This window comes from Microcaecilia unicolor, chromosome 12 (assembly GCF_901765095.1).
Source record: "Microcaecilia unicolor chromosome 12, aMicUni1.1, whole genome shotgun sequence".
NCBI lineage: Eukaryota > Metazoa > Chordata > Amphibia > Gymnophiona > Siphonopidae > Microcaecilia > Microcaecilia unicolor.
Window position 1 is genome coordinate 94,635,345 of NC_044042.1, and position 24,273 is coordinate 94,659,617.

General features: G+C 46.8%; 1 protein-coding gene across 4 annotated transcripts in view; it reads left to right on the forward strand.

Annotated features, from left to right (window-relative positions):
* The window catches only part of STRADA (STE20 related adaptor alpha), a 120,893-nt gene that overhangs the window by 12,962 nt on the left and 83,658 nt on the right, over window positions 1-24,273 (forward strand). For 3 of the 4 annotated variants that reach the window (XM_030220806.1, XM_030220810.1, XM_030220807.1), the window contains 3 exons: window positions 6,041-6,162; window positions 11,121-11,229; window positions 12,542-12,665. In XM_030220806.1, the coding sequence (XP_030076666.1) occupies window positions 6,041-6,162; window positions 11,121-11,229; window positions 12,542-12,665 (355 nt within the window). The remainder of the gene's footprint in view (window positions 1-6,040; window positions 6,163-11,120; window positions 11,230-12,541; window positions 12,666-24,273) is intronic. The other variant, XM_030220809.1, reaches the window with a different exon arrangement.

Here is a 24,273-nt window from a genome sequence, read left to right on the forward strand (position 1 = left end):
TTAGAGAACCCACACTTGGATCTCTGTTACAGGTGTAAGTCCTAAGGGGCTTCTTACTCCCTGTGGGGTGTCACACCCGGGTGGCCGGGTCCCTCTCCCTGTGCTCTTCCTCTGGAGGACTGCTTGACCTCGGCTACAGACCTTGTTCTGTACCCTTGAGGCGTTTAGGCATCAGCAACAAGGTTTAAAAAAAAAATAAAATAAAAATGTTTTTAAAAGGCGGCTATTTTGGCCGTTCTTGTGGCAGTTCAGAGATAAAACGTCTTCAAGGGCGTTCTTACCTTAAGCGGTTTTGCCTATTAGTCTGTCAGAGCATAGTAAAAAAAAACATAGTAGATGACGGCAGAAAAAGACCTGCACGGTCCATCCAGTCTGCCCAACAAGACAAACTCATATGTGTATACCTTACCTTGATTTGTACCTGCCTTATTCAGGGCATAGACCGTACAAGTCTGCCCAGCAGTATTTCTCGCCTCCCAACCACCAGTCCCGCCTCCCATCACCGGCTCTGGCACAGATCGTATAAGTCTGCCCTCCCTATCCTCACCTCCCAACCACCAACCCCTCTTCCCCCCACCTGCTCCGCCACCCAATTTCGGCTAAGCTTCTGAGGATCCATTCCTTCTGCACAGGATTCCTTTATGCATATCCCACGCATGTTTGAATTCCGTTACCGTTTTCATCTCCACCACCTCCCGCGGGAGGACATTCCAAGCATCCACCACCCTCTCTGTGAAAAAATACTTCCTGATATCTTTCCTGAGTCTGCCCCCCTTCAAATGTTTGTTTTTATTGTGTTCGTGGCCATTATGCCTAAGCCGGCGAGGTGTCTGTTTTGCGCAAAGCGCGGCATTGAAGTGAAAGGTGGCCAATGTAAATTTTGTGGGGAGCCTACGTTGTCAGTGCTCTTGCCCCCCGTGCTTTCCCCTGAGTCGGTGGAGGTGTTGGGCAGCGATTTGTCTGCACATTCCGGGCTGGCAACAGCGGGGCCGGTTTTGGTGGGAAATGCGGCCATTTTGGCTACGCGTCCCGGGTCGGCCTCGACAGAGCCGTTTTTGGCGGGAAGGGCCGCACATTCCATACCGGCACCAGGGGACCCGTGTGTGGCGGGAAGCATGCCTAGTTTAGCCACGGATCATGCGATGGACCTGCCGCCGCAGGAGTGAGGGGGGGGGGTCCGTCGCAGAGGCTGCGGGAAGTGTTGTTGGGGCTTCAGCAGCGTCGGGGGGGTCGGTTTCCCTCCTGAGTTTGTTTGGTCTCTGTATAATGCCTGGAGAGCTGGTCCCTCTCAGGCTGTTTGTCCCCTGGAGGCTGCTAGCTCAGTGGGAGTTAAGCGCCAGCGGGTGGATATTTCGGAGCCTATGGAGATACTTTCTCTGCCTGGGTCGGAGGTTTGGAGTGACCCAGGAGAGGAGGATCTCTTAGATGAGTCTGAGGATCAGGATGGGCTAAGGCCTGTTGAAGATTCTTAAGTGGTTCGCATTTTTCATAAGGAGGAGTTGTTAGAGCTCATTGATCAGGTGATCTCTACTTTGAAGTTTGCTCCGGCGGCCACTCCCTCTGCGGAGGGACCCCAGGTAGATCCCTTGGTTAAGGGGATCCGGAGAGCCTCCCGTTTCTTTCTCATGAATTCAGACATTAGAGACATGGTTTTTCAGGAATGGTCTGTGCCGGAGGCTGCTTGTAAGGTGTCTAGGGCTATGGCGTGGCTGTATCCCTTGCCTCTGGAAGATTTGGCCCTGCTGAAACCACCTACTGTGGATGCGGTGGTTACGGCGGTTACTAAGGCTACAGCCATCCAGTGGATGGCGGTACAGCCTTACGGGATCCTCAGGATAGGAAGCTAGAGTCCTTTCTGAAGCTCAGCTTTGATTTGTCGGCTTTGGCCTTGCAAGCCTCTGTGTATGGGGGCTTGGTAGCCAGAGCTTGTTTCCGTTGGGCGGAGAAGCTCTTGGATGAGTCTGCGTTAGATAGGAATGATTTGGTTCAGGAGCTGGCCAAATTGGAGATGGGGTCTTCGTTTTTGGCGGACACCCTTTATGATTTGCTAAGGGCTTCAGCTAAGAATTGACTCTGGCGGTGACGGCTCGCAGGGCTCTTTGGCTTAGGGGCTGGGTGGCAGATGCGGCCTCTAAAGCAAAGTTGTGTTCTCTAATTTTCAAAGGTTCTATGTTGTTTCGAGAGGACTTGGATAAACTGATGAGTGGTCTTGGAGATACCAAGGTCTCACGGTTGCCGGAGTTACGGCCTAAGTCGACTGGTCGAGGGGGTTCGGCTAGAGGTCGGTTTAAGGATGTGAGGCGATACAGGCCGGGCAGATTTGTATCTCCTTCTAAAAGCCGTTTTTTCCAGCGGATGCAGTCCTTTCGAGGGGGTAGTAGAGGAGGTCGGGACTCCTCCGGAGGTGCTGGAAATGGTAATAAGTTCTCCTTATGAAGGTGTGCGGGTCCAGCCTCTGGTAAAGGTCGGGGCGCAACTTCGTCTGTTTTATCAGGGGTGGACCCAAATTACTTCAGATCAGTGGGTGCTGGAGGTTGTTCGCGACGGTTATGCGCTTGAGTTCGAGCACCCGCTGCCGGATCTATTTCTTCCCTCTCCTTGTCACTCTCGAGTCAAGTTAAAGGCTATTCAAGAGACTCTGAGTCGCTTAATCCAGTTGGGAGCTGTGGTACCCGTTCCTCGGCACGAGCAGGGAATGGGTTGTTATTCCATTTACTTTGTGGTGCCGAAGAAGGAGGACCAAGTTCGACCCATTTTAGATCTCAAGAGGGTCGATGGGGCGCTCAAGGTGCCATCCTTCCACATGGAGACTCTGCGCTCGGTCATAGTGGCTGTTCGTCAGGGAGAATTTCTCACGTCACTGGATCTCACGGAAGCGTATCTGCATGTGCCGATTCGAGAGGCCCATCAGCGTTTCCTTCGTTTTGCTGTTTTAGGGAGGCACTTTCAGTTCTGTGCTCTGCTTTTTGGTCTGGCAATGGCTCCACGCACCTTCTCCAAGATAATGGTGGTGGTAGCAGCTGCTTTGCGGAGGCAGGGAATTCTGGTGCATCCGTATCTGGACAACTGGTTGATCCGGGCAAGTCTCGGGCGCACAGTGTTGTGGCGACGGCTCAGGTGGTCACGTTTCTGGAATCGCTCGGATGGGTAGTGAATGTAGTCCAAAGTCAGTTGATCCCATCGCAGAGTCTGGAGTACTTGGGAGTGCGGTTCAACACGGCAGTGGGTCGTGTTTTTCTGCTGGATTCTCGAATCGCCTCTCTTCAGCAGCAGGTCCGGCTGTTAATGTCCGTTCAGAGTCCGACGGTTCGAATGTACCTTCGGGTTCTGGGCCTCATGGCAGTGACGATAGAGGTAGTACCATGGGCCAGGGCGCATATGCGTCAGCTTCAGTCGGCTCTGTTGTCCCGGTGGTCTCCCCGGGTACACAGTTTGGAGTTGCGGTTGCCATTGAGGGCGGCTCCTCGGCGCAGTCTCCAGTGGTGGCTGTGCTTGGCCCATCTGAAAAAGGGCATGCCGTTAGAACTTCCTCAGTGGGTGATTCTGGCAACGGATGCCAGTCTGCAGGGCTGGGGAGCTCAGTGTCTCGGTCGGTCCGCGCAGGGGCGGTGGTCGACGGAGGAAGCTCAATGGTCTATCAGCCGGTTGGAGACAAGGGCGATTCGGCTAGCTCTGTTGGCATTTCGCTCAAGTGTGGTCAGAAAGGCGGTAAGAGTCATGTCCGACAACGCGACAGCGGTAGCATATGTCAACCGACAGGGCAGTACAAAGAGTCTGCGGTTGGCAATCGAGACGGCTCTGCTCATGAGTTGGGCGGAAAGGCATCTAGTGCAGATTTCGGTGGCGCATGTGGCCGGGGTGGACAACGTGAACGCCAATTTTCTAAGCAGACACATGTTGGACCCCGGAGAATGGTCTCTGCACCGGTCGGTGTTCGACCAAATAGTTCTAAAGTGGGGAATGCCAGTAGTGGATCTCATGATGTTGGCACAGAATGCTCAGGTTCCTCGGTATTTCAGTCGGCGTTGGGATCCGCGAGCGGAAGGGATCGATGCGTTGGTCCTTCCATGGCCTCAACGGGTGTTGCTGTACGTGTTTCCCTGGTGGCCTTGGATAGGTCGAGTCCTACAGAGGGTGGAATGTCATGCGGGTCCAGTGTTGGTGGCTCCAAATTGGCCGCGTCGGCCGTGATCTGATGCGCCTGCGGCTGGGGGACTTGGTGCTGTTGTGTCAGGGTCCAATTGTCATGCCGGATCCGGCTCGGTTCTCTCTTACGATGTGGCCCTTGAGAGGGAACGGTTGAGAAGGAAAGGGTTTTCTCCTCAGGTGATTCAGACGATGCTGCAGTCTCGCAAACGTTCGACGTCTTTGGCCTATGTGCGTGTGTGGTGCATATTTGAAGATTGGTGTGGGGACTGGGCGTGTGTCCCTTCGACAGCTTCTGTGTCGTACATTTTAGATTTCTTGCAGGATGGTTTTGAGAAGGGCCTTTTATTGTCATCTTTGAAGGTGCAGCTGGCTGCTTTGGTGTGTTTTTGGGGTAAGGTGCAGGGCAGGTCGGTTTCATCTTCCCCGGATGTGGTCCATTTTTTTGAGGGGGTGAATTTGCTTCGTCCTCCTCAGTGGCCGATAGTTCCTCAGTGGGATCTTAATATCGTTCTTGACTCTTTGGCGGGTTCTCCTTTTGAGCCTTTGGAGTCTTGTTCGATAAAAGACCTTACTATGAAGGTGGTCTTTTTGGTAGCTATATCGTCGGCTCGCAGGATTTTGGAACTTCAGTCTCTTTCATGTAGGCCTCAGTTTCTGTGGTTTTCTAAGAAAAAGGTTTCACTGCGTCCAGTCCCTTCGTTTTTGCCTAAGGTGATATCCTCCTTTCATGTCAATCAGGTGATTTCGTTGCCAGTCTTGGGGGACCGGACGGGGGATGCTTCTCAGCGTCGTTTGGCGAAATTGGATGTGCCCAGAGTGTTGAAGGTTTACTTGCACAGGTCGGAGGAATTCAGGTCTTCGGACAGGTTATTTGTCCTTCATGGGGGGCCCAAGAAGGGAGCGGCTGCTTCTAAGGCATCTGTAGCTCGATGGTTGAAGGATGCCATCTCTTCGGCTTATATATTGCATGGCCGTACGGTGTCGGTGGGGCTCAAGACACATTCCACTAGGGAGATGGCGGCTTCTTGGGCAGAGAGTAGTTTTGTTCCACCGGTGGACATTTGTAGAGCAGTGGTGTGGTCCTCCCTGCATTCTTTTGTCAAACATTACAGAGTGGATGTACAGGTAAGGGAGGATGCCAGTTTTGGAGCTGCAGTCCTGTCCTTTGGGCTTCGCAGGTCCCACCCTTAGATGTGTTTACTGCTTTGGTACGTCCCAAACGTCTTGAACGGTCTGGAGGATTGCTGAGGAAGGTGAAATTAGGCCTTACCTGCTAATTTTCTTTCCTCTAGATCCTCCAGACCATTCAAGAGCCCACCCAGTGTATCGGACAGTTCAGTATGACGTTTTCTTTAGACTTCAGTTGCTGATATTTCTAGTAGCTCCTGTGATTTGGGTCCTGGAGTTTTACTAAGGGCAGTTTGTGGTACCGTTTGTGCCCATCTGCAGTTGAACTCCCCCGTCATAAGGGGAGGAGATCTGAGTGTGGATTCAGTGGTTTTGATTAGGTGGAGGTGTTTTGTTCTTCTGCTTCGTTACTGTTTTACTGGTTAGTAGAAGGTCTGCACAGGCTACTTGTATAAGACGTTTTAGTGTTCTCAGTCTCCCTCTGCTGGTAGGAGTGCATAACCCAAGCGTCTTGAACGGTCTGGAGGATCTAGAGGAAAGAAAATTAGCAGGTAAGGCCTGATTTCACCTTATGCCTTAGTGTTAATAAAACAGGTCCTCAGTTTGCAGTTTTACGTGAATGTTAATTGGGAGTAAGCAGGCTTTGCCTACACTTCCACCCACCTTGAGCAGCTGAGCTTAAAGCAGGGCTGGCCTGGGTAGGCTTTTTGATAGCATGTTCTTGCTTCCTAGCTGCTAACAGGTTTATTTTTTTACTCCTTAGGTACTGGCTTTGAGGAGTTAATGACTGTAAATCTGGCCAGGTACAAGCCATCGGGCCAGTTTGTCACAGTCAGGAGAATTAACCTGGAGGCATGCACCAATGAGATGGTGATGTTGCTGCAGGTAACACCTTGGTTTTTGATGATATGGTAGCAGTTTGCTAATGCTTTACAGCTAACTGTTTCAGAAACATAATTTGCAGCCTCCTCAGAGACAAAAGACCTATGATAACAGCTTCCTAGGGAGGAGCTATGATAACAGCTTCCTAGGGAGGAGCTGTTAATCTCCTGTGGCGTCTTAAGGGTTTCAGAAGCTGAAAATGATGGTAATGCTTCCAGGAGATCAAAAATGTATTGCTCAAAAAATACTAACCAGGTCTGGCTTCAAACATAGGGTATGGAGAATCTGTGTTTTTAAAAATAAGTTGTCACACTGGGACAGACCAAAGGTCCATTAAGCCCAGCATCTTGTTTCCAACAGTGGACAATCCAGGTCACAAATACCTGGCAAGATCCCGAAAAGTTCAATATATTTTATGCTGCTTATCCCAGAAATAGCAGTGGATTTTCCCCAAGTCAATTTAACAGTGGTCTATGGACTTTTCCTTTAGGAAGCCGTCCAGACCTTTTTTAAACCCCACTAAGCTTTACCACATTCTCTGGCAATGAATTCCAGAGTTTAATTACACATTGAGTGAAGAAACATTTTCTCCGATTCGTATTAAATGTACTACTTTGTAGCTTCATCGCATGTCCCCTAATCCTAGCATTTTTGGAAAGAGTAAACAAACGATTCACGTCTACCCTTTCCAGTCCACTCATTATTTTATAGACCTCTATCATATCTCCCCTCAGCCGTCTTTTCTCCATGCTGAAGAGCCCTAACCATTTCAGCCTTTCCTTATAGGGAAGTCGTCCCCTTTGTCATTTTTGTCGCCCTTCTCTCTACCTTTTCTAATTTTACTATATCTTTTTTTCAGGTGCTGTGACCACAATTGCACACCGTATTCAAGGTGCAGTCGCACCATGGAGAGAGACAAAAGCATTATAACATCCTTGTTTTTATTTTCCATTCCTTGCCTAATAATACATAACATTCTATTTGCTTTCTTAGCCGCCACAGCACACTGAGCAGAGGATTTCAACGTATCATCAACAACGACGCCGAGATCCCTTTCTTGGTCGGTGACTCCTAACAGGGAACCTTGCATTATGTAGCTGTAGTTTGGGTTCCTCTTTCCCACATGCATCACTTTGCACTTGCTGACATTAAATATCATCTGCCATTTAGACGCCCAGTCTCATAAGGTCCTTTTGTAATTTTTCACAATCCTCTTGCAATTTAACAACTTTGCATAACTTTGTCATCAGCAAATTTAATTACCTCACTAGTTACTCCCATCTCTAGATCATTTATAAGTATGTTAAAAAGCAGCAGTCCCAGCACAGACCTCTGAGGAACCCCCACAGTCTACCCTTCTCCATTGAGAAAACTGATCACTTAACCCTACTCTCTGTTTTCTGTCCTTTAACCAGTTTTTAATCCACAATAGGACACTACCTCCTATCCCATGACACTCCAATTTCTTTGGGAGTCTTTCATGAGGTACTTTATCAAACGCCTTTTGAAAATCCAGATACACAATATCAACTGGCTCGCCTTTTATCCACGTATTTGTTCACCTCTTCAAAGAAATATAATAGATTGGTGAGACAAGATTTCCCTTCACTAAATCCATGTTTACTTTGTCTGACTAATCCATTCTTTTGAATATGCTCTGTAATTTTGCCCGGCACCGACATCAGGCTCACCGGTCTATAATTTCCTGGATCCCCTCTGGAAACTTTTTAAAATATCGGCGTTACATGGTCTACCCTCCAATCTTCCAGTTCCATGCTCAATTTTAAAGATAAATTACATATTGCTAACATACCAGTTCATTTTTCAATTCTATCAGTACTCTGGGATGAATACCATCCAGTCCAGGAGATCTGCTACTCTTTAATTTGTCAAATTACCCCATTACATCCTCTAGGTTTATAGAGAATTCATTCAGTTTAGCTGACTCGTCAGCTTCACATACCATTTCTGGCACTGGTATCTCTCCCAAATCTTTCTCGGTGAAGACTGAAGCAAAGAATTCATTTAATTTCTCCGCTATTGCTTTGTCTTCCTTGATTGCCCCTTTTACCCCTCAGTCATCTAGTGGTCCAACCGATTCTTTTGCCGGCTTCTTGCTTTTAATATACCTAAAAAATATTTACTATGTGTATTTTGCCTACAACGCAATCTTTTTTTCAAAGTCCCTCTTTGCCTTCCTTATCAGTGCTTTGCATTTGACTTAACATTCCTTATACTGTTTTATTCATTTCAGATGGTTCCTTCTTCCATTTTCTGAAGGATTTTCCTTTAGCTCTAATGGCTTCCTTCATCTCACTTTTTAACCATTCCGGCTGTCATTTGGTCTTCCTCCCTCCTTTTTTAATACACGGAATATATTTGGCCTGGGATTCCAGGATGGTATTTTTGAATAAGTACATAAGTAGTGCCATACTGGGAAAGACCAAAGGTCCATCTAGCCCAGCATCCTGTCACCGACAGTGGCCAATCCAGGTCAAGGGCACCTGGCACGCTCCCCAAACGTAAAAACATTCCAGACAAGTTATACCTAAAAATGCGGAATTTTTCCAAGTCCATTTAATAGCGGTCTATGGACTTGTCCTTTAGGAATCTATCTAACCCCTTTTTAAACTCCGTCAAGCTAACCGCCCATACCACGTTCTCCGGCAACGAATTCCAGAGTCTAATTACACGTTGGGTGAAGAAAAATTTTCTCCGATTCGTTTTAAATTTACCACACTGTAGCTTCAACTCATGCCCTCTAGTCCTAGTATTTTTGGATAGCGTGAACAGTCGCTTCACATCCACCCGATCCATTCCACTCATTATTTTATACACTTCTATCATATCTCCCCTCAGCCGTCTCTTCTCCAAGCTAAAAAGCCCTAGCCTTCTCAGCCTCTCTTCATAGGAAAGTCGTCCCATCCCCACTATCATTTTCGTCGCCCTTCGCTGTACCTTTTCCAATTCTACTATATCTTTTTTGAGATACGGAGACCAGTACTGAACACAATACTCCAGGTGCGGTCGCACCATGGAGCGATACAACGGCATTATAACATCCGCACACCTGGACTCCATACCCTTCCTAATAACACCCAACATTCTATTCGCTTTCCTAGCCGCAGCAGCACACTGAGCAGAAGGTTTCAGCGTATCATCGACGACGACACCCAGATCTATTCCTGATGTAAATTTTTGACCCTCGCAGCTGCTCCTCTAAGTTTGTTTTCACCATTGTTCTCATTTTTTCATAGTCTCCTTTTTGAAAGTTAAACGCTAACATATTAGATTTCCTGATTATACTTATTCCAAAGCTAATATCAAATCTGATCATATTATGATCACTGTTATCAAGCGGCCCCATCACCATTACCTCCTGCACCAGATCATGCGCTCCATTAAGGACTAGGTCTAGAATTTTTCCTTCTCTCGTTGGCTCCTGTACCAGCTGCTCCATAAAGCAGTCTTTGATTTCATCAAGGAATTTTACCTGCCTAGCATGCCCCGATGTTAGATTTACCCAGTCAATATCGGAGTAATTGAAATCACCCATTATTATCGTGTTGCCCAGTTTGTTAGCCTCCCTAATTTCCGATAACATTTCTATATCTGTCTGTTCATCCAGGCCAGGTGGAAGGTAGTAAGCTCCTATCACTATCCTTTTCCCCTTTACACATGGAATTTCAATCCACAGTGATTCCAAGAAGTATTTTGTTTCCTGCAGAATTTTCAATCTATTTGATTCAAGGCCCTCCTTAACATACAATGCTACCCCTCAACCAATTCGATCCACCTTATCACTATGATATAATTTGTACCCCATTATGACAGTGTCCCACTGGTTATCCCACCAGGTCTCAGAGATGCCTATTATATCTAATTTTTCATTTAGTGTAATATATTCTAACTCTCCCATCTTATTTCTTAGGCTTCTGGCATTCGCACATAGACATTTCAAACTATGTTTGTCGTTCCTATTTACATCATGCTCAGTACTTGACAGTATTAATTTGCAATCTTTTGTCTGATTTTTATTTTTATTTAAGGACGCCTGATCTACTACGGTCTCTTTTGTAACCTCACTATCAGGATACCCTATCTTCCCTATTTTGGTGATACCTTATTCCAAACCATGCACTTTTGAGCGACCGTCAGCCTTCCCCCAGTCTCTAATTTAAAAGCTGCTCTGTCTCCTTTTTAAATGCCGATGCCAGCAGTCTGGTTCCATCCTGGTTAAGGTGGAACCCATCCTTTTGGAATAGGCTCCCCATTCCCCAGAATGTTGCCCAGTTCCTAACAAATCTAAAACTCATCCCTGCACCATCGTCTCATCCATGCATTGAGACTCTGGAGCTCTGCCTGTCTCTTGGGCCCTGCGCATGGAACAGGTAGCACTTGAGAAAATGCTACCCTAGAGGTTCTGGATTTGAGCTTTCTACCTTAGAGCCTAAATTTGGCTTCCAGCACCTCTCTCCCACATTTTCCTATGTCATTGGTACCCACATGTACCAAGACACGTGGCTCCTCCCCAACACTATCTAAAATCCTATGTAAGTGACACATGAGGCCCGCCACCTTCGCATCAGGCAGGCAAGTCACCAGGCGATCCTCACATCCACCAGCCACCCAGCTATCTAAATGCCTAATAATCGAATCACCCACTACAACAGCTGTTTTAACCCTTCCCACCTTGGCAGTAGCTCCTGGAGACATATCCTTGGTGCGAGAGGAACATATCCTTGGTGTGAATTGTTAATGAGGACTAATGCTAGGAGTGGGTGGGCAGGGGAAGAACGGTTATTTGTATTACCGAAATAGGAGATACAGAGAAGAGAAGTTAAGAGCATATTCTTTTCCTGGTTTTTCTGCCTTGTGCTAAGATTTGTGAGGTTTTGCCCTCCATCTGAGTAACCTTTGGCACAGTTTTGTGAAACGCTTTTGTATCCTTGTGCTTTCAGAGTGAACTCCACGTCTCAAAGCTTTTCAATCATCCTAACATTGTGCCGTATAAAGCCACCTTCATAGCTGACAACGAGCTGTGGGTAGTCGCACCCTTCATGGGTTATGGTGAGTGGAGGCAGCAGCTCCTGTATTTTCTTTTGCATGTTAGCAGCTCCATATTTAATCCCAGTGCTTCTGGGCAGGCTCCAGAGGCGTGGTCACAAATCTGTCCCCTTCTAAGTGGCATCTTGATGGGTGTTCTATAATGTCCCATAATGCTCTGGTTCCCCATCATGATCGCGATATTGGAAAATTAACAGCTGCTGTAGTGCAACTTCTCTCCAGTTTCTTGGATGCCCGGGTTCTTGACAAAGGATTTTCCGAAACAGAGCTCTGTAGCGCCAGCAGTTGATACTTACTACACATAAGTAGAAAAAATTTTCTGAGCAGTTGCGTTGTGAACTTTTGATGCCAAACTTGAATTTTATGAACTCTTTCTATCTTGGGGACACCTTATCGAATTACGGACAGTAGTGGATGCATTTTTTGATTTATGATTGCACATTTACACTATTATCACTTGGTTTTCTCTGGAATGTATCTGGTCAGGCATATAACAAGTCCTTGGGCCTTGTTCATTGCGTTGTGCTGACCGTGAATGGTTCACCACAGCTTGAATAACTGAAAGGAACTATTCACGTCACTATATATTTTTGTTCATTCTCTATTGTTCTTTGTTGTGATTACACATTGGGAATTGCCATCATTGGATTATCGTGTGTATTTCCTAGTCTTGGTTTTCTTGATCCTTAATGCTGTGAAGCAGATGCAGCTTCCTGCATTGTTATACCATTTGTTATTTGGTGTTGCTACCTAAAAGGTTAACACCATTGAATATATGTATAATTTTTAACTGTTTAAATTAGACACTTCAAATTTATATAGCAACCACAGTTTCTGAGACACAAGGAGAATATATGAAATGAGCCTGCATGAATGTGCCCTGTCTTATGGTAGAACACTGTATGTGTATATTTAAAATGGATATGTCTTGCAAGGAACTCGCTGGATAGTGTATTCTTGTTCGCTGTCTCTCATAGCTAAGGTGTAGGCACCAACACTGAACTGCCCACTGTGCCTCAAAACTAACTGGACACAGCAGTCAGAGCTCATTTTCAGTTAAATGTTGCTGAATATCAGCAGGTGGGATGCCGAGCGTGGCTTAACCAGGCAGGAGCCCATAGTATTTTCGTGTTGAAGGTTATAATATCCAGAATGTCAAAAACTGTAGTAGTAATGCTACCTGTTGAAGTTAAGGTGTACGCAAGATGGGTCTCTCTCTCTCTCTGTGTATATATGTGTGTGTGTGTGTGTGTGTATATTTCTACACTTCCTCTACTACCAACTTTTAATTTTACTTTTTTTTTTTTTTAACAAGGCTCAGCTAGAGATCTGATTGGTACCCACTTCATGGATGGAATGAGTGAGCTGGCAATTGCATACATCCTACAGGGAACACTTAAAGCCCTCAGCTATATTCACCAGATGGGCTATGTGCACAGGTAAGGAGGAATGCCATTGGCGTCCCTCAGTTCAGTCCAGAACTTGTGGGTTATGTCCATCAACAGAGAAAGAAAGTAGTTCATTGTGATCTGCCTCTAAAGGGTATCATGCAGCCATAGAACACTCTTGGTATTTTCTGTCTCAGCACACACTGAAAGAAACAGTCTAGATAGGCATGAAACTTAAGTGATCATGTAGCATATAGCTCCTGCCCTTCAAGAAATACAGGAGAAACTTCCAGTGTGTATTTCAGCAAGGAACTGTCAGAATGTGATTATCTGCCATAAAGACCCAAAGCTAGGATTCAAAGTGCTGAACTGGATTAGGAACTGGTTGACAGACAGATGCCAGAGGGTGGTGATTAAAATAGCTCTATCAGCTCCTAAACTAGTTGACTAGTTTTGTTGAGTTCACCATTTTTCCTGATGGATATAAGGAGAAGGAATGAACAGCTTTATGTAGAAATGCTTGGAAGTCTCCAAGCCCCTTTCCATGAGCCTGGGAGGGCCCTTGGAGTTGAGGTGCCTCTTGTCTGATATAATGAGGCTTACCCTTGGTTGAGTATGAGGAGTTGTTGGAGCTAGAGGGCAGTACTTGATGGAGCCGTCCCTTTTCTCTTCCCTCAGTGCCACCTGAACTGCTGATACTCCAGCTGCCCTCTTCTAATATCAAGTATGCTATCTGTGTTTACTGTTTCTACTGTTTAAGCCCTGTCTATAGCACTAAGCTTTTTGGTGGTGGGATTTCACATTGTGGTGCTTCCCTTCTGGTTATTTTTCACAGAGTATTTATCTGACACCCTTCTTAGTTAAATTATGTTAAATAATTTTTATTAAACAAGCCAACATAACAGCAGCCAAAGCAACAAACTTTGAGTCGTTCAGTAATTTACAATATTTTCAACCTCCCTGCCCACCTTCCACCCCCCTATTAATATCTATTGATAGACATATCGATTAAATTACAAACATTAGAGAAAGATTCAATCCTTCTTCTTAGTCACATTGGAAAAAAACCCCAAAAACTGCTATTTCTTGTGCCACTTTGCCCTATTCTGTGCTTTGTGACACACTGAGGTTTAATTCTGAGTTCCAGCAGCGCTGGTGTGCTCTGACATCTTCCCTCCAGAAATTGTGAGGCACGTAATGTTTATTTCCTCAGCGACCCTCCAGACCGGTCAAGACGCTTGGGTTATGCACGCCTACCAGCAGAGGGAGACTGAGAACACAAAAACTGAACCAAGTATAAGCCAGCAGCCAACCCCCAAGCAGCCAGTAAATCTCAGTCTCCAGCAGAGGGTACAACGTGCAGCCTGAGCAGTCAGTCTGGTCTGGTAGGATTAGAGATTCTGATTTTTATACCCTGTACTTAGAATTTGTGCTTCGGGGAAGCGGGTCCGGTGGGGCTCCCTGTTCCCCTAGGGGTTTGCACCCGTGTCCGGGTTTTGCCCCTGCTGTACCTTGTGTAAAGGCAGCCTGGTGCCTCGGCTCCTGTGCTACAGGAACCTTGAGAGCCTTAGCCCTTGTCAGTATATAGCAACTGGGCTGTTTGCTGTGTGTGTGAAAAAAAAAAAAAAAGGAAAGTAAGCAGCAGACAGTGCTGTCCTGCATCAGAACATTTTGTTGTTTCTCTTTTTGGGGGCTGGCAAGGGTTTTAGTGTGGTTTTGAGGAAGGGAGTAGAGCTGGGGCGATTTTGGCGGTTTGTGTGTGTACCGCTTTAAATTTAGCGATGTCGGCGGGAAAAGCGGCTCGTTGCCGTTCCTGCGCGCGTCGGGGGATTGAAACGCCCGGAGCTCCGTGCAAGTTTTGCGGTGAGCCTAAGCACTCTCTCTCTTCTCCTCCGGTTTTGTCTGCTGAGGTTTCGGGCAGCAGTAAGGGCCTCCCGGGGTCTGATTCAGGTTCTGGTGCGGTGACGGCGGTCCCGATTTTGGCGGGAACCGCCGCCATCTTGGATTCGGCTCCGATGGCGATCCCGGCCCAGCAGGTGGTGGAGGGCCCGGGACAGAATGTTGGGTGCTCTCCAGGGCCTTCGGGGGCTATGGGTTTCCCACCGGAGTTTGTCTGGTCGATGTTTCAGGCCTGGCAGGCAGGTGCTTCTCAGCCGGAGGTACAGAAGGGGGCAGCTCCTTTGGGGGGCAAGCGCCCACGGCTAGACTATGTGGAGGACCCTGATTTTTTGTCTTTCCCTCCCTCGGAGGATGAGGGTAGTGGATTGGGTGATGAGTTCCCTTTAGACGTTGATCCTGAAGAGGAGGGGTTCTTCCCAGGGGAGGATTCCTCGGTGGTAAGGATTTTTCCTAGGGATGAGCTTCCGGAGCTCATTGATCAAGTGATGTCTACGCTTAGGTTTGAGGCTCCTGAGCCGGTTGTAGCGGAGGTTAAGCAGATAGACCCTTTGGTTAAGGGTATTCGTAAGGCTTCTCGTTCTTTCCCTATGAATCAGGATCTGAGGGATATGATCTTACAGGAGTGGTCCTCTCCAGATTCAGCCTGTCGGGTGGTTAAAGCAATGGCGAGGCTTTATCCTATTCCCCAAGAGGATAGGGATTCTTTTAAATCTCCTACAGTGGATGCGGTGGTGACGGCGGTCACCAAAGCTACTGCCATCCCGGTTGATGGGGGGACTGCTCTCAGAGACCCTCAGGATAGGAAGTTGGAGTCGTTTGTTCGGCGCAGTTTTGATCTCTCGGCCTTGTCTCTGCAAGCCGCTCTATGTGGAGGTCTAGTGGCTCGGGCGTGTTTCCGTTGGGCTGAAAAGCTTCTGGATGGTCCCGCGCTGGACAGGGCTGCCGTGGTGCAGGAGTTAGCCAAGTTGGAGATGGGATCTTCCTTTCTGGCAGATGCTAGTTATGATTTGTTGAGGGCTTCGGCGAAGAATATGGCTTTGGTGGTTGGAGCTCGTCGGGCCCTGTGGCTTCGTGGATGGACTGCGGATGCGGCTTCTAAATCCAAGTTGTGTTCGCTTCCCTTTAAAGGGTCCATGCTTTTTGGAGAAGAGTTGGATAAATTGGTGCGTGGTCTTGGGGAGGCTAAGATTCCGCGGTTGCCGGAATTGCGACCTAGAGGAGGGGGTCGCGGTATGTCAGGGCGTGCTCGTTTGAAGGATGCCCGGCGCTATAGGCCAGGTAGGTTTAGTGCACCGTTTAGAGGCAGATATTTTCAGCGTACTCAGCCCTTTCGTGGGGGTCGTCGAGGAGGACGTGAGGTCTCGGGGGGAGCTCTGTCCTCCGGTCGTGCTTCGCAATGAAGGTTTGCGGGTCCAGCCTCTGGTGCGAGTAGGTGCTCGGTTGAGTCAGTTTTATCAGAGGTGGGCCCATATCACGACAGACCAGTGGGTCCTCGAAGTGGTGCGAGACGGATACGCCTTGGAGTTCGAAGATTTTCTGCCAGATTTCTTTGTGGTCTCCCCATGCCGCTCTCGGCTCAAGGCCAGGGCAATTCGGCAGACTCTCCAGCGGTTGATAGATTTAGGGGCTGTAGTTCCGGTGCCGGTTGCAGAGAGAGGGACCGGTTGTTATTCGATTTATTTTGTGGTTCCCAAAAAGGAGGATTCCTTCCGGCCTATTTTAGATCTAAAACGAGTCAACGGGGCGTTGAAGGTGCCCTCGTTTCGCATGGAAACGTTGCGGTCGGTCATAGTAGCGGTTCAGTCGGGAGAATTTCTCACTTCTCTGGATCTGACGGAAGCTTATCTGCATATTCCCATTCGGAAGGCGCATCACCGGTTTCTTCGCTTTGCGGTTCTAGGACATCACTTTCAGTTTTGTGCTCTGCCGTTCGGTCTGGCTACGGCGCCGCGTACTTTTTCCAAGGTTATGGTGGTAGTGGCGGCGGCTTTGAGGCAGCAAGGAATATTGGTTCACCCATATCTCGACGATTGGCTGATTCGAGCCAAATCCTATCAGGAGAGTGTGGAAGCAACAGCGAAGGTAGTATCTGTTTTGGAGTCGCTCGGCTGGGTGGTGAACAGTGTCAAGAGTCATCTGGTTCCGTCCCAATCCCTAGAATATCTGGGGGTTCGTTTCGATACGGTGCGGGGCCTGGTGTTTCTGCCGCACGTTCGGATTGCCAAGATTCAGGGGCTGATCCGTCAGTTTTCTGCCAAACGGTCTCCGTCAGCTCACGGGTATCTTCAGATTTTGGGGCTGATGGCGGCATCGATAGAGGTGGTGCCGTGGGCCAGAGCTCACATGAGGCAGTTGCAGTCAGCGCTGTTGGATCGTTGGTCGCCGCAGTCTCAGAGTTTGGAGGTCAGACTATTCTTGCCGGAGGCGGTGCGATTCAGTCTGCGGTGGTGGCTTCATACTCCGAATCTGGAGAGAGGGATGCCCTTGGATTCTCCGGATTGGATTGTGGTGACCACAGATGCCAGTCTGGCAGGCTGGGGAGCACATTGTCTGGGTCAGGTGGCACAGGGGCTCTGGTCACCGGATGAGGCCCTTTGGTCAATCAATCGGCTCGAGACTCGGGCGGTCCGGTTGGCGTTGCAGGCCCTGCAGCATCTCGCCGGGAAGGCAGTTCGAGTTCTGTCCGACAACGCCACGGCGGTAGCTTACGTAAACCATCAGGGGGGCACAAAGAGTCGCGATGTAGCCGAGGAGACGGCAGAGTTGATGCAGTGGGCGGAGCTTCATCTGCAGAGTCTCTCCGCAGGTCATGTGGCCGGAGTGGACAATCTCCAGGCGGACTTTCTGAGCAGGCACACTCTGGATCCAGGAGAGTGGTCGCTGCATCGTCCGCTGTTTCATCGGCTGGTGCTGGAGTGGGGACTGCCGGTGGTAGATCTTATGGCAACAGCCAGCAATGCTCAAGTGCCCAGGTTCTTCAGTCGGAGGCGGGACCCTCGGTCCGAGGGGATCGATGCTCTGGTGCTTCCGTGGCCACCGCGTCAACTGTTGTACGTGTTCCCTCCTTGGCCTCTAGTGGGGCGCGTAGTTCAAAGAATAGAGCGATACGTCGGCACGGTGATACTCGTGGCTCCGTATTGGCCACGTCGTCCGTGGTTCGGCGATCTAGTACGGTTGGCGATCAAGGGTCCCCTGAGGTTGGACGGGTCGGTGGTGTTGTTGCAGGGCCCTATCGTAATGCCCGACCCGGTTCCATTCTCGCTTACGGCCTGGCTCTTGAAAGGGACAGGTTGAAGAAGAAAGGGTTTTCAGCTAGAGTAATTGAGACTATGTTGCAGTCTCGTAAACAGTCCACGTCCTTTGCTTATGTGCGAGTGTGGCGGATTTTTGAGAACTGGTGTAGGGATCGTTCTTATTCGCCTTGGAACTCGTCTCTTCCGCAGGTGTTAGAGTTTTTGCAGGATGGGGTGGACAGAGGTCTAGCTCTTTCTTCTTTGAAGGTGCAGATTGCGGCCTTGGCTTGTTTCCGGGGTAGGATCCGGGGGGTTTCCTTGGCATCTGCTCCCGATGTGGTTCGGTTTTTGCGAGCGGTGAAGTTGATCCGTCCTCCTCTTCGTCCGGTAGTTCCGCCGTGGGATTTGAACTTGGTCTTGGAGGTTTTGGTGGGACCGCCCTTTGAGCCTTTGGTTACAAGTACTTGGAAGGATTTGACTTTGAAGACAGTGTTCTTGGTGGCTATTACGTCGGCTCGGCGAGTTTCGGAGTTGCAGGCTTTGTCTTGTCGGGCGCCCTTTCTGACCTTTTCTAAGGAGAAGGTGTCGTTGAGGCCGGTCCCATCTTTTTTGCCTAAGGTGGTCTCTTCCTTTCATGTGAATCAGGACATTTCTTTACCGGTTCTGGGAGATAGGCTCGGAGATTCTTCTCAGCGCCGTTTGGCTAAGCTGGATGTTCGTCGAGTTTTGCGGTCTTATTTAGTCAGGACGCGAGAGTTTCGGTCTTCGGATAGATTGTTTGTGTTGTTTGGAGGACCTAAGAAGGGAGCTGCGGCTTCTAAGGTAACAATTTCCAGATGGTTGAAAGAAGCAGTTTCTTCTGCGTATTTGCTCAAGGGACGTAGAGTGCCAGAGTTACTAAAGGCACACTCGACCAGGGGAGTAGCTTCTTCCTGGGCAGAGAGTGGTTTAGTGCCGCCGCAGGATATTTGCAGGGCGGCGGTCTGGTCCTCGCTGCATTCATTTGTGAAGCATTATAGAATTGATGTGCAGGCCAGGCAGGATGCCAGTTTTGGGGAGGCAGTGTTGACTTCTGGGGTGCAAAGTTCCCGCCCTTAGATGTTTACTGCTTTGGTACTGCCCAAGCGTCTTGACCGGTCTGGAGGGTCGCTGAGGAAGGTGAAATTAGATCTTACCTGCTAATTTTCTTTCCTCTAGACCCTCCAGACCGGTCAAGAACCCTCCCGCTGTGTATATTTCTGGTGCTTTGTCCTAGTGTGCTTGAGAGATGATTGATATGGACATTTCTATGTTGCTATTGCTGATAGGACTCTAAATTGGGAGCTTTGGATTTCTGAAGTTCCATTGTTTTCCTCTGGGTTTCAGAGAAGGACCGCAACGCTGTGGCGTTCGGTTATTGGAAGCACGTTACCAAGAATTGTTTCTGAGTACAGGGTTCTTTGACCTTTCGGGGTTATAGTTTAGGTTTTTTCATTGGTTGCGTTTTGCTTTGTTAAGGATTTACTGGCTGCTTGGGGGTTGGCTGCTGGCTTATACTTGGTTCAGTTTTTGTGTTCTCAGTCTCCCTCTGCTGGTAGGCGTGCATAACCCAAGCGTCTTGACCGGTCTGGAGGGTCTAGAGGAAAGAAAATTAGCAGGTAAGATCTAATTTCACCTTAGATTTCAGAACAAGCAGTATGTCTTTTTGATTCTGTTAAACTACGCTGTTTTCTAAATACTCATAATGTACCTTTGTCAATGTTGGCTTAGTTTAGGTAAAGATATGTGATGATATGAATCCTCTGTATGACTGTTTAAATATGTATTCTCTCTTTCTTCTAGATTTGACTTTCCTATATTTTCGCCTTTAGTTTGTTGCCCTCCCATTTTCTTTAACTTGTGGACCTGAGTTGTATTTCTATTGGAGTGATTTATTTTAACTCCAGTTTCTTACTATGATATATTTCAAGTTACTATTCAAGGTTTATATACTTGCTCTATATATTGTTGAAAATTCTATAAATAAAAAAAAATGAAAATGGCTCTGCTTAACTTCTGAGGTACCAGAAAGCAAGCAAAGAAGTGCAGATTCAAACTTCTGAAACCATTGTTTTTTTTATTTGCCATCCTTGTAAAGCTGCTGAAAAGTCCCTTCAGCGGCTGCTTTTCCTCACAGCATTATTGCTTTTGTTTAAAATAAATAAACATCTAGATCAGCTTTGCATCCTTTTCAGTCACTGTAATCTGGAGTTAATTCTGCTTAATGTGCTAGCCTTCTTCCAGTCTTGGCTAATTGCTGCTTCTGTGTCAGTCATGCCATCTTTAACATAGTAAGTGATGGCAGATAAAGACCTGAATGGTCCATCCAATCTGTCGAACATTGCATTCATTCTCAATTCAAGATTAAATCAGCAATGAACGTGATATTATATACTTGATTATGGCCTTTCTTTAGCATTGACCATAGAAGTCTGCCCGGCTCTGTCCTTATGTTCCAACTACTGGAGTTGCCGTCAAAGCCCCTCCAGGCTATCCAAATCCATCTTGTCATTTGCGGGACACAGACTGTAAAAGTCTGCCTAGCACTGTCCTCACGTTCCACATTACTGGAGATTCTGTCAAAGCTCTCTACAACCCATCCTAAACCAGATCACTGTATGTGGGACACAGACCGTACAAGTCAGCCCAGCCGTGGCCTTAGTTGATACAGCCAGAGTTGCCATCTAAGCACCACTTGACATGCAAATGCAATCTAAGTTTTGTTTTTTATAACCTTCATTTTCTAATTTGAGGTCCTCTGTGTTCATCCCATGCCTTTTTATTAATTTATGTTTCAACGTTTTATTAATGACATTCAAATAGAAATCACAATCCACATTCTGAATATGCAAAGATACATTCTGGGTCTAATAAACAAATGATTCAGCGTGTTACTAACAGTCATCAAATTTTTATCATTTTTATCTCCCCCTCCCTCCCCTCCCTCTATATGTTCTACATCTGTAACTAAATTAAACAAATTTATTGAACTTATATTAAAATAATGCAACCATTGATTCATATCAAGTAATCAATCCCCCCTCCCCCCCTTGATTCTCCGCTCATGTCTGATTTCAAACTAATCAATTTTCAGCAGTTACAGTGTGTTAAGGACCAAATTTCTCCCCCTGTGAGTCAAAGAGTCTATATATCTGCCCCACAGTTTAAAAAATGCAAGTTTACGTTTTGGTCCACGTTTAGCTTCTCTTGCTTCCCACATCATCAACTGATGCACCATGTTTCTCCAATGCCAAAACTCAGGTCCCATATCAGATGTCCAATACTGCAAGATACATTTCTTTGCCAGCAAGGTAAGTTTACGAAATAGGTGTGTCCCATGAAGTGTCCCCGTCCCAACCGATCCCAGCAGATTCAACAACAACTGTTGAGGTGATCCCACTATCCTATATCCAAATAATGTGATCAGGTAGTTAGTAACTCTCCCCCAGAATGCTTTAATTTTCCTACAACCCCAGAAACCATGATAAAAGGTATTTTCCGCATTCCCACAGCGCCTACACATCGATGTCTGTGTTCCTCCAAACTTTGCTAATTGTACTTGAGACATATAGGCGCGATGTATGAAACGAAAGGCACATTCCCTGTATTGTGCACTACCAATCACTTTTGGTATTCCTTTCAATTGCTTATTAATATCCCATGTCGTTAAACTAATGCCTAAATCTTTTTCCCAGCGTTCTTTCAATTGTGTCAGGTTCCTGGGGCCTGCATTCTCCCACAACGCCTTATGTAGTCCAGTAATGGAGGGACCTTCCATAGATATTTTTTCAAAAAAATATTTCACCTTAGCTCCTAAATTCTGCGCAAGTCTTTCCTTGTTCAATGATTGAATAAAATGTTGCAATTGACAGTGTGCAAATATGTCCCTCCACTGCCTATTCTCAGTGCCTAACAATTGTTCCCTAGTTTTAATCTCTCCATTTTCGTTCAAGACATCTCCTAAGGAGACCAATCCTCGAACTTCCCAGCTACGAAATACCTGGTTTGTTATACCTGCCTCAAACAACGGGTTCCCTCTAATACTTAAAAGCTCCGTTATGCCATGTCCTAATCTCAATTTATTCTCCAAAAACCTCCATGCCTTCCTCAAGGGGTACAACAACAAATTTTTTTGGCATCTATCAGGTATCTGAGATCTCTCCAATTGTAGCAAGGTGAGCGGCTGAAAAGGTTCAAAGAGTGCCTCTTCTATTTCAATTGGAGTATAATAACTGGATCGAAAAATCCAGTCTCTAATATGCCGTAGCAAGCAAGCCATGTTATATAACTGCAAGTCCGGCAATCCTAGCCCTCCATGTTCCCAGCCCCCTAACAACCATTGATATTTCACCTTTGCCTTTTTATTTGCCCAACAAAATTTCACCACCAATTTGTAAAAGGCATTAATATCTTTACGCGATAAGCATATTGGAATAGTTTGCAGCACGTACAGCCACCGGGGTAGTATAACCATACGAATTAAACATATGCGCCCTATTAACGGCAGCTGCAGAATGCTCCAACTCTCCAATTGTTGTCTAGTCTGGGCCAGTAGTAACTTAATATTAGCAGAATAAAGATCCACAGTCTTGGGGGTTAGCTGTACTCCTAAATATCGAAATGCGCCCATCGCCCATCTAAGAGGGAATCTACCATGCCAGGCCTCTCTGATGTTGACATTACTGGCCAGAGCTTCCGATTTTTCTAAATTTAATTTAAACCCTGAATAAGTTCCAAATTCTTCAAATATTTCCAACAGGGCATGTAGTGAGTCTACTGGGTTCGTAATCATGACTAGTAAATCATCTGCGAAAGCAGCCAACTTAAATTCTTGATTATTAATTTTTACCCCTCGCACTGCAGGCATGGAGCATATATCTCTAATCAGGGGGTCTAAATAGAGAGCAAATAATAAAGGCGACAGTGGGCATCCCTGCCTGGTACCTCGCTCTATAGCAAACTCCTCTGAGCAACTATCATTGACCACAATGCGTGCCGTCGGCTGGGCATATAAAGTTGTTACCGCCTCTACAAACCACCCTGTGAACCCATATGCTTTCAATGTCTCAAACAAATAACCCCACTGCACTCGATCAAAAGCCTTTTCTGCATCGAAACTGACCATTATTGCCGGTTCTGCTTCCATCCCTATTTTCTCCAAAGCTGCCAAGATCTTACGTAAATTTTTTGAAACTGATCTCTCTTTAACAAATCCTACTTGCACATCCTGCACAAGATTCGGTAAAATTTTCCCCATTCGTTTGGCTAATATCTTAGCAAATAATTTCATTTCACAGTTCAACAATGATATTGGTCGGTATGACTCTGGCAAGGTCACATCTCTTTTAGGTTTAGGGATTAAAATAATTTGTGCCGTGTTTAGTTGCCCAGGCAAATTACCCTCTTCCACCCATTCCGTAAATACTTCCACCAAAATCGGTTCTATCTCTGCTCCCATCAGCTTATAAAACTCAACTCGCATTCCATCGGGTCCCGGTGCTTTCCCCATTTGGCTATTGGCAATTGCCCAATGTACCTCCTCCACTGTAATAGGGGCATTTAAATCATTTCTTTCTTTATCCGAGAGTATTGGGTGTTTCACACCGTCCAGGTATAGACTACTCGGTAGACCTGAGTCTTCCTCTGCTCTATATAGCTTTTGATAAAATATTTTGAATATATCTCGAATCTCCTTATCTGTATGACATATTTTACCATTTCCATCTTTTAGGGAAGTAACTGCTCTCGAAGCCCGCTTACGAGCAATCAGTCTGGCCAACATCTTCCCTCCCTTACTACCATGTCTGTACAACTGAAATCTGTAGTAATCCTGGGATTTCTTCTCCCTCTCGTGAATGAGTGAATTTAGTGCTACTTGAGTTGACACAAGGTCTGTTTTCAGCTGCACCGTAGGCCTCTCCCCATATTTTTTCCTCAATATCCTGATTTGTTTCTCTAGTCTCAATATTTCTTTATCTCTTGTCTTTTTAAAATGGCTGACAAAACTAATGATCTCTCCCCTTATCACTGCCTTGGCAGCTTCCCAAAACATCATGGAATTCGATGCAGTATGCTCATTGAAACGTTTATACTCCTCCCAACTTTTCATCACATGTTCACGAAAACCACTATGATTGGTCAAGTAGCTGGGAAATGTCCACATCCTGTTCTTAGTTCCCTCTCCACCTGGGTTCCATGTCGCCCAGACCTCTGCATGGTCTGAAATGGCATATGGCCCGATCTGAGTATCTTGTATTTCTCCCATTAGTGAATGAGACATCAACAAATAGTCTATCCTGGACTGCGTGTCATGAGCCCTGGACATGTGTGTATAATCTCTTTCTTGTGGATGAAGGACCCTCCAGACATCTAACAGATCCAAAAGAGAGCAAAGATTTGGAAGGCCCTTCGACATCCAGCGAGACGGCGTGGGAGTAACAAGTGATTTATCTACCTGTGGGTTCCAGACCATATTAAAATCCCCCCCCAGGATCAGTGGAACAGAGCCT